The 10,578-nt window shown below is 43.7% G+C and overlaps 1 protein-coding gene across 1 annotated transcript in view; it reads left to right on the top strand.

The window, feature by feature from the left end:
- MRPS9 (mitochondrial ribosomal protein S9) overlaps positions 1-10,082 on the top strand; it is a 45,622-nt gene extending 35,540 nt beyond the window's left edge. Inside the window, exons 7-11 of the mRNA XM_082643040.1 lie at positions 191-266; positions 2,596-2,764; positions 3,693-3,801; positions 7,504-7,673; positions 9,389-10,082. Of these exons, the coding sequence (XP_082499166.1) occupies positions 191-266; positions 2,596-2,764; positions 3,693-3,801; positions 7,504-7,673; positions 9,389-9,480 (616 nt within the window). The 3' untranslated portion in view covers positions 9,481-10,082. The remainder of the gene's footprint in view (positions 1-190; positions 267-2,595; positions 2,765-3,692; positions 3,802-7,503; positions 7,674-9,388) is intronic.
- The last annotated feature ends 496 nt before the right edge of the window (positions 10,083-10,578 follow it).

The following is a 10,578-nucleotide window of genomic DNA, read 5'->3' on the forward strand; positions in this document are numbered from 1 at the left end:
ATCTTTTCTAAAGTAGATTGAGGAAATGAAATAATGTGTCTCAAAAATCATTTACTTGGATGAAATTCTACAGCTGTATAATACAAAAATGTGTTTCCCAATCAAGAATCGCTACTACTTGTGGGATCTTTTGTGATATAACTCATTGTATGGTTAATTTAAAAGAGAATATAATGTGATATTTTAACAGAGACCCGATTGGCAGCAGATGGATGATTAAGGAGGAACTGGAAGAAATGTTAGTGGAAAAACTGTCAGATCAAGATGTGAGTAACTAATCTTTTTAATTTAAGGGGACCTGTGCCGTAAGATTGTAGACATTTGCTGTGTTTAGGATCCTAATAGTAACGTTCCTCAGAGGCAGGTGTTCATAAGACGGTTTTCCTTTTAAAACATGTGGAGCTGATTTCTGCCCTGGGAGGGTCAGGAAGGTGCCTGGTCCCCAGACCCTCCTCCACAAGTGCGCTTGCATCCTCTGCCCCTTGTTCAGGGGCGCATGGCAGGTGTCATTTTTCACCTCCTTCAGTAAAGCGGGTGCTAATTTTACAGGCTAATGATAAGTGTAAGGGGCTGTGACAGGTTAAGTAGAAGAGAAATGAAGCGCATGGTTACCTTCCTGGCTTACCAAATGCAGTATCCACATGGCCAGTATGTTTCATCTTGGAATCGGCAAAACCACCTGTATCAGAATCACCAGGAATGCTGGTTACAAAATGCAGTTCCCCAGGTTCCGACCTCACGCAGAATTTCCATGGGTGTCACCCAGGAATCCACAGTTTCAGCAGAGGCTCCCCCAGTGGATGTTACAGCCTATGAAGGTGGTGACCCCTGCTTTAGGTCTTAGTCTGATGCTTTTTTTGCTCAATGTTCTAATATATGCCAGTATTATCACAGGAAATTTGATGTTTTAAATGTGTTGATGTTCTGAATTTAGATTATCTCTGGAAGATTGGAGTATAGAAAAATTTCACAAATATTCCAAGAAAGGTTTTTTCCTTCCATGGCAGTGGGTAACATTGTTAGTACCTTGCTGCCGTGTAGATTTCAAGTCATATGCTTAAATTGCTCTTTTCTTCATTTAACATATTGAAGAAATTAATGTTTTGGAAAAGTTGCAATTTGCTTAACTAAGATGTCAGGCATTTGGTGAGTTGAAGATCTGAAATTAATTTCTAATATCCTAACTGCCAAGTCAGTATCACTGCACTTGGATCCAACTGAAAAACCTCTCTTTGCTTCTTCATTGAATGAATCATTTCAATGTTTCCTGTTTTCTGGCTGCTTTTATTTTTATAATACAGGTTGGTTTGTTTTCATTTTGAAAACATCCCAAGGACTTTGTTGTAGGTGTGCAGCTATGAAAACAAAACAACCAAATATATAGGTATCTTTGTACCTTGGGCAGCTGGATGTTCGAAGAAATCCTGAAGCTGATGGCTGGTGTCAAGATGAGGAAGGCAGGGGTAGTCAGTGATGTCTTGTACCGATCCCAGTTCATAAGCAAGGCTGTGTCATACCTGTAGTTGCCTCCTTGTGTGTTTGAGGGTATTACAGCCGGTGCAGAGGAACTGAGAACAGCTGAGGAAGGACAGGCCTGTGAATGAAGGTGATGGAGCTTTACCAGGCTGGGTACTGCAGGTGGCTAGTAGTTCACTCTTCCTCAGACAATTGCCTTCTCTAGTATTGTAACATCACAGGAAGCAATAATTGAAGCGGCCCTTTTAATCTTACTTGTGAGATTTTTATATATTTCAAATTATTAATGGCAGATTTTCACTGTAAAGGCAGTGGTAACAAAGATGAGTATGATTTTTAGGGTTGGCAAAACATAAATAAGGTTATCAAAAACTGGGTTTCACACTCCATGCTAAGGATCTCAAGTATCAGTTGTTTCCTTCTGCATAAACACTTTAGAGTGATTACTCTGGTTTCTAATTTTAAGGGGTTAATACCAAGTTGTTTACTTTCTAATCACATGTTCAAGAACTATTTAAAAAAATGCACTGAGTAGCAAGGGTAATTTATTTCAAGAGGTTGCCCTTTAAGTCAAGTATCTCTTGAATTTTTAAATAGCTTGATTGTTCAGTTTTAAAGGAAATCATAAACATTAAAGTAACACAGCTTGAACAGCTAAAGATACATTTGCCAAATGTATTATGAAATGTAGTTTAAGAGGTACGTTTTCTCAAAATCAGACTCTTCCCATTTTACTGTACGAAACTTGCTGGAAATTATTTATGAAGCGCCTCTTGATACAGTTCTAATAAAAGAGTAGAAATTATACTTAAAGATCATCTAAGTATTTTTTTGAAAATGAATTTAAATTTCACCTTCATGTAATCCTGATACAGAGAAATGGATTTTTCTTTGAATGATAAATCTCTTTGTTTCTCGAAAGAAAAGATTGAGCACTAAAGGTACACAGGGGAAGTGCATCTGCAGGCTGTTTTAAAAGCAGCATGAAGTTGCGGAAGTGTCATCCTGTCAAAATTCATCAAGAAAAGCAACATTGGAAAGATCAAGTATATAAAAATAGAAAAAATTTAGCACGTGCAATTACACTTGCATCTCCTAATGAATTTTTATTGTCTACAGTACGCACAGTTCATTCGGCTGCTGGAAAGGTTATCGGCGTTGCCGTGTGACGCGGCTGAAGAAGAATTTGTGGGCAGGTTCCGCAGGAGTGTAACCATTCAATCGAAAAAACAGCTGATTGAGCCTTTGCAGTATGACGAGAAGGGTATGGCCTTCAGCACAGGCCAAGGTAACGTGCCCGTGGAGAGAGAACACCCCCCCTGCCGAGGATTGGGAAGTAGCTGGATGTTTACTTGCCCTTGCCCTTTGGTGTTCATTTTGTTTGTTTATTTTTGCTGCTGCTATGCTGGATTTCCGAATATTAAGGTTCTGTTGGCGTTTTTAAAAACAACTTTATAATGTTGCAAGAAAATGTGGACACATACCTACACAATCATATTAACACTTTGTATTTTCATATTTTCAACTGGTAGAAACAACAAAATATAGGTTCCTTATAAAGGTTTAGGTTTCTAAATAAAGGTTTCTTATATTAAATGAAAATTTTCGGTGAATCTGCAGGTCAGATGCTGAAACTACAAAACGTTAAAAACGTTAGTTCCTCGACTCACATCTTCCTGTAGGTGTACAGAGACATTTGACATGATGTAACTTCAAAGAATTGAGTTATTTAATGATATATCTGCAACTTTAAAAAGTTTTACATCGTTCCTTTATCATTTTCAGTTAATGTTTTCAAAGAAGTGTGACCTTTCCTAAGGATTCCTTTTATTTCTACCAATTATACTTTATTATACTATTCATATATTTTAAAAATTATACAATTGAGATATATTCTTATTAATTTAAAAAGAACACTATGTAAATTGATTTTTTAAATAATATAAATAAATATGAATTACTTTGTTGAAACTAAAATCATTGTAGTGTTTCTAAAATGGGACTAAGGAACAAAATCACCCCATAGTAAGCTTTATTACGTCAATTATGGTGTAGTTTGCCTGTTCTATTTTTGTTTGACTTGTAATAATTATAGAATTTTCCTATATAGAGTGTTACATATTGTTATTCTGGGGGAAAAAATTTAATGTAGTTTTGCCTCTGTCAAAGCACTGGTCCTCAAGATGTTCACTAATAGATGTCTTATATTTTTAAAGGCAACAGAAAGACTGCAAAGGCAGAAGTGGCTGTTTATGACCGTGGAAGTGGGAGGATGGAAGTAAATGGGGTCGACTACCTGCTCTACTTTCCGGTGACTCAGGACAGGTGAGGTCTTTGTTTTGGTTTTGGTTTTTGAAAAATGTACTTTATAATATGTCACAATCAACTAAAGCTTATGATTTTCTGATTATATTGGTCTGCATGATTACAGACATTAATTATAAATAGGTGTTACGGCCCAACTCCACTAAATAAGCCCGTCTGAGATATGTTCCTGAGTCACTGTACAAGGCCTCTTCTTGAGATGGTTATGATTTTCCCAGTCGTCACTGTCATTATCCACAAGTCACAGCAGTTCTGCATGGTTAGTTCCTCTCTTCCTAATCTTCTCCTGGTTCCTGTAGTGGTGTTTAGGGTCAGAAGGGTTAAGGCTCTTATGATCCCAATGCTTATGTCAGGAAAGAGGACCGTGCCAGTGCAGTGTAAGCTTCTGGACGGAATAATTACTTCAGGAAATGTATGTTTATTTTATTTGTGTGTGTGTGTGTCACTCCTAAGTCTGTTTAGTAGGTATTAAACTAATTCTGCCATCATCCTCTCAGGGAAGCTGATGAAGGAAGCTCTTATTTGTCTTACCAAAAGCCAGAGAGACCCGTAACTTCAGCATTACGACTGCTGTAAGGAATGGCATTTGATCAATAACCGTCTGTTAATTTGTTTTCAGATATAACTCCTGATGATTTAATAGCAAGTCTCAATTTTGGCTTTATCTCACAATTAAATTGCCCCCTTAGAACTTACTCTTCAGTCTGATTCAGCGGGCGTTCGCTAAGGGTTGTCTGTGTGCCCAGTCTTGTTCTCGGCATTGGGAAGATACCAGAGCTCTGTGAGATACGGTTTCTGTTGTCAAGAAACTCCCTATCTGATTGGGAGGCCTGAGGCTAGTCTTGGTGGGATAGGCGCCCAGACCGCCTCACTGTCTTTCAGTAGTTGTCGGGATTTAACGGCAGCCGTGCTGCTCGGGGACCGGCCTTTCCTCCTGCACGAGTGGCTCACGAGCTTACAGGTGAGCAGGGAGGTGACCACTGACCAGTAGTAGGAAGACGGCCGAGCCAGGAAGGGGTGATCTTGATTCTGGGTCTGTTTTCCAGCTGTGTGAACTCAGCCAAGATGCTTAAAGGTCACCTCCCTAAATGGTAGGAGGGAGTTGGACTTGATGATCTCTGAGGGGCTTGCCTGAAGGTCAGTTTGAACTGCTTGCTTTTCTTTCCCGGGCCCTTTCTTTAGGCTGTTTTTACACAGACATAGCAGACAGGTCACTGGGAGTGTCGGCTGTGTTCCTTCCTCGCGTTGTCAGAAATTTTTGTGCTTTTTCGTTCACTTAGCAGACATTTACCGCGATGCGCCTGGTGCTGAGTGGGGTACACAGAGCAGTGCTTTCTGATTTGGAAAGGCCTTGGCTCTGTCACTCAGCCAGTGCAGCAACTCTTAACTGATCAGCTGTACAAAGGGAGTACATTCCTCACATGGCACTAACCGTGTAATAGAGGAGACAAGTTAGCATCTTAAGCAGTCACGGGAAAATAAGAGTACGTGATTTTATATATGTACCAGGTTACGTGCTGTACAATTGGTGCCGTAGGAGTGGCATTCAGAGAAGATGGAAAGGAGGAATTTTTTTTTTCAAAATAACTTTGATTGTGTAACAAAGAGCAAAATAAAATTGATTCTTTTAGCTCAGGATTTCATCTGAAATCGCTGAGAGGAGAGATTTGTGAAATATTTTCATGCCGTGTAACTGTTTTTGCATGTACTAGTGTGAGTCCAGATTAATTAAAACCGATAGCTTTGTAATCGTTTTCAACTGTACCCTTTGGGTGTTGCTTTCTCTCTTTATAGACTTAGTGTCGTGCTCAGTGGGCACCAGCTTCCTGACTGTGCAGACTCTTCTTCCTCAGGTCCTTGCTCGCCTTGACCACCCTGACTCAAGTGCTCTCATAGAGCCTGAATTTTTTCCCCAAATTTTAGTCTCAGATTTTTAATCTATATAAGCATTTGTTAGGGAATCTTAAAGTTTTAGGAATTAAAACAGATAAATGTTGAAGCTCCCGAACGAGTACGTGAGCAGGGCTTCACTTAGTAACATCACCACTCACGTCAGTCACCTGCACAGTCGTGTCAGGCAGCGTGGGCCTGTGATGTGCCAAAGACAGTTTCTTAGGTTCCATACTGACCTCGGTGTCCTTGCTGGAAATGGCGGGGTTAGATTATCAGCCTCTAAATTTTCTTTAGCTCTTATAATATAGCTATTATTTATCATGTCGTTGACCCGTGAACAGTGTGGAGGTTGGGATGTTCCCAGCACGTGGAGAACCTGAGTAGAACCTTACCGTTGGCTCTTTGCATCAAGTTTCCTCATCGAGGGCTTCCCTGGTGGCGCAGTGGTTGAGAGTCCGCCTGCCGATGCAGGGGACACGGGTTCGTGCCCCGGTTGGGGAAGATCCCACATGCCGCGGAGCGGCTGGGCCCGTGAGCCATGGCCGCTGAGCCTGCGCGTCCGGAGCCTGTGCTCCGCAACGGGAGAGGCCGCAGCAGTGAGAGGTCCGCGTACCACAAAAAAAAAAAAAAAAAAAAAAAAAAAAAAGTTTCCTCATCGAGGGATTCGACCGCTGTGGATGGTGTAGGTCTGTAGTATTTACTGCTGAAAAAAATCCACGTGTCAGCGGGCCTGCACAGTGCAAACCCATGTTGTTCAAAGGTCAACTGTAGTACTCCTTTTGTAACATCCCTGTTTTTTATTTGGTTGCTTTGGAACATTTGTTCAAAGAAAACAATATTAGATTTAGGTCGTTTCATGCCTGTTTTCTACTGTAGGGCTTGTTTCATTCCTGTTGGAACCGCATCCCTGTTGAAGCAGTATTGTTACAGATTCCAGTTAACTCTGCCCTTCCGAGCTCTTGCTGTGTCCATCCACACCAGCCTGGGCTTGCCCCGCTAGTGTAGTCCAAGGGGGAACATCCACCTCTCGGCATCACTGTGTGATGGTAACCTTTACTTGGGGGGCCCAGAAAGCTACAGTGTCGGACCAAACAAGCAAATGCGATATTCAATATTCATCAGCTTTTCTAAGTAAAATTCATAAGAGCTACCAAGGCAAAAGCAATCCCTTGTTTGTGAGTGAGAAGAAGGTCCAGGGGAGTCTGACTGCTCCAGCCTCTGGTTCTGGCCCTGCCTGGACCGCATGGGTGCTCACTGGCTGTGGAGGGAAGCGGGCCTGACTGGTCTGTGGGGTGTCACCTGGCAGGACCCTGCAGCCGAGGGAACTGCAGGCAGAGTGCGTGTCTCAGTGGGAAAATGTCGAGTGTGGTTTCAGTGACTTTAAAACTCACAGTGTCAGGACGAGCACAAACCTTATACTGATACAGCATAGTACACTTTACTTAGTGAACCCAAATGCCACTGGATAGTTGCTTGGGAAGACCTGTTAATATTACATCTGATCATTGCATCCAGAGAGGTTGGATTCAGTGGATTAAAGGAGTTCTCCCAGCTTTCAGACTTCTTTATGAGGTTATGTTCAAGCCTTGCAAAATTCTCGTGAGACAAGCAGGATCAGCAAACAGCTGGAGTGTGCTGTTGTGCCCGAGAAAAAGAGGCCTGAGCCTGCTCTCACAGAGCACCTGAGTGTCGGAGGCGCTAGTGTTTCTGCGTCTAGTGTGGGTCTCACAGACGTCCAGAATGTGAGCAGCCTGTAAAATTGTGTATCTTCGCACTGAACTTAACTCCACCTCTCGTGCTGTGCCTTAGAGAACAGCTGATGTTCCCTTTCCACTTCCTCGACCGGCTTGGAGAACACGACGTGACCTGCACGGTGTCAGGGGGCGGGCGGGCGGCGCAGGCGGGAGCCATCCGCTTGGCGACGGCGAGAGCCTTGTGCAGCTTTGTCACCGAGGATGAGGTCGAGTGGATGCGCCAAGGTGCGAGTTCAGGTGGTGGGGGGGGCGGGTCACCCTTGAGTCTTCATCCGACTCCGTTTTGTGTTGGGCACGTGAGCGGTGGCTTTTGTTTTATCACAGAAATTTGTAATCGTTATTCGATTTAATGACGGGACCCCTAAGGTGTTTCTCTCCAAAGTTATTGGAGATTCCTTTTCCACTGTGATATATTAGTTCGAATTTTAGTTCCCTTACTCACTCTGTGTGACCCTGTCACCTAGCTGTGAATTCCGGAGTCTCTGCACAGGGGGAGAAGGGTTCTACAGTCAGTCAATATGCTCGTTGGGGCCCTGCGTCCGTATTTCACAGTCAGTCGGGGCAGCTCTAGCTGAGGAGTGTCTTCCCACCATTTGTGAAGGAGGAAAGCACTGCGGGCACTGCCGACCAGCTGTGTGGCCTCAGCAAGGCCCCCGGCGCCTCTGGGTCCAGGAGCCCCTCTGGGCAAGTGACGTGGGCCCTGCCCCTGCCCTCCCACTGCGCCGCTGGGGTTCTGATCCCACGCTGCAGATAGGGCCACCCGTAGCTTAGGCAAGTTAATTTTTTTAAACCTCTAAAAATCCATTTGCTTATAAACAGTTCACCATTTTGTAGGATTCATATCTAGTCATTAAGATCATTTGATAGGACCTCACTTAACAATTCCGCTAGTTTGAGTTTCTGTGCATATTGAAAAGTAATAAAGCATCATTACTTATCATTTAAAGTAGAATTTAGACAGGTCTTGTTTGCATTCCGCACAAAACGTTGTGTTATTCTGTGCCCCCTAAGTACAAATAAATGCAAGAGCTATGGGTATATGACAAGCGTAAAATGTGAATTTTGCCTTTGCTGTGTGGCCATTGAAAGTACCTTAATAAAATACAGAAGCCTCACATACAGTGAAGAGAAGTGCTGGTGTTGGAAAGGTGAAAAAGACAGTGAGAAACTCCGGTCTGTTTACATATTTATAAACACAGCTAAAGAGTTTTCTCGTCGCTGGTGTTCTGTGGTAGTTACCAACGTCCCACGTCTGGACCACCACTAGGCACACCCATCGGAGTCATATGCTGAGAGTGGCTCGTTTATTGCTCAGAAGTTGTAATTACTCATGGTGGGAGACCGGGAGCTTCCAGTCTAAACTGACTGTACTCTTCTGGAACCAACGCCTTGTGCTGAGAACACAACTCTAAAACCTTTTTTAGATTCTGAAACAAAGTACCAAGAAATATTATTATCACACAAATTAGAAAAATAAGTTTCTTTTCTCAGATATGTTTGATAAGTCATATATTATGTGTCGGTATATTCACGGCACTGTTACTGTATGGTGTCTGTATACTTCCATACACTTCGCCACCCAGGAAGTTCTTCTTTTCTCCCTCTTGAAACTTTCACATCTGTAATAGTAAGTGTGCCGGGCAAGTTCCCTGGCAGTGAGTAGTGACTGGCACACCAGAGCAGCTTTGTCTTAAGTTGAACAAGTTTAAAAACCAGAAGGGAGTCATGTCTCTCATAGGAGAAGAAAAGCAGACTCAAGTCATGTACCTAGTGTTTGTCTCAGAAATTGGGAAAATAGCTTAGGAGAGTGAAAGCGGACTGCTGTCATGAGTTGTATATGAGGCTGGGAGTTGCTTGTGGGCCGAGCTGCCAGTTCATGCAGTTCTCCTGCTTTCCTGCGCTTTCCATGGTTCATAAAGGCGTCTCTTTTTATGCTGCAGCGGGACTGCTTACTGCTGATCCCCGTGTCAGAGAGCGGAAGAAGCCGGGCCAGGAGGGAGCCCGCAGGAAGTTCACCTGGAAGAAGCGCTGAGCGTCTGGGCGGGAAAGGAGGGGCGCTGTGCACCTGGCACGCGGCGCACGCACAGGACACAGGTGCTGGCCAGGGTGAAGAGGCACCATCGGACGTTGGAGCTGTGAGCTGATTTATTCTACAATGCAATGTCGTAAAGGTTACCTTCTAAAAATCATTATTTAAAACTGTTTAGCTTTGTTCTGCTGCTTCACTTTTAAAACTTTTTCAGAAGAGAGCTTTAGAAGCGTAACTCAGAATCTTGGCATATTCGACCTGAAAGGAGCATTCAGCAAAATCCAATCAAGAGACCGCCTTTTGCGGGACGGAAAGGCCCAGCCCCACAGATCTGACCCAGCAGAGCCGCACTGCTAACTTAATGACAGGACAGACTTGGACTCACTCCCCCTAACTCTGTCGTTTTCCCAGAGAGCAGTTGTTACAACATATCTTTCAAAACTGAGGGATGAGGGTGCTTGTTGAGAAGAGTGAAGCCCACGGGGCGTCTTTGTCAGGAGCCCAGCCGAGTCTCTGCGGAAGACAACAGGCCAGTCCCCCCACCCCCCCAACCCATGGCAACCACCATTCCACTCTCTGTTTCTGAGTGTGACTCCTTTTTTTTTTTTAAAGATTCTACGTATAAGTGATACCGCACCCGAGTTTGCCTTTCTCTTTCTGGCTTATTTGACTTAGCATAGTACCTTCCAAGCTGGGTACAGACTTGCAGTTACAGTATGAACTAGTTCTGAGGATCTGGCCTTAGCGTGTCTGTGAAACCTTGAAGTAGTTCCAGAGTTCTATACACGCGTCACTTTTTCTGGGCTGCGTAGTCCCATTGCTCTCCCAAGATGCCCAGAGGGGCCCCTCCCTATGATGCTGAGAACCACGGGCTTGAGGAGGGTTTGGGGGGTGTTTTAAGGGCAGTAAGTCCACCCCTTGTGTGCGGCCCTAGATCCAGCAGGCGAAGCAGACACCACGGTGAGATCTCGGGCCTGACCTGATGGGAGCAGGGGTCAAGGGTACTGGTCAGAATCTTTATCTGGCTGGGAGGAGGGTTACATGAGTGTCCGCTTTACTATACCTTTCAGATGTGATATGTGTGATGTTTATTATGAACCA

Source organism: Mesoplodon mirus (genome assembly GCF_964341445.2).
Source record: "Mesoplodon mirus genome assembly, chromosome: 14".
NCBI classification, from domain to species: domain Eukaryota; kingdom Metazoa; phylum Chordata; class Mammalia; order Artiodactyla; family Ziphiidae; genus Mesoplodon; species Mesoplodon mirus.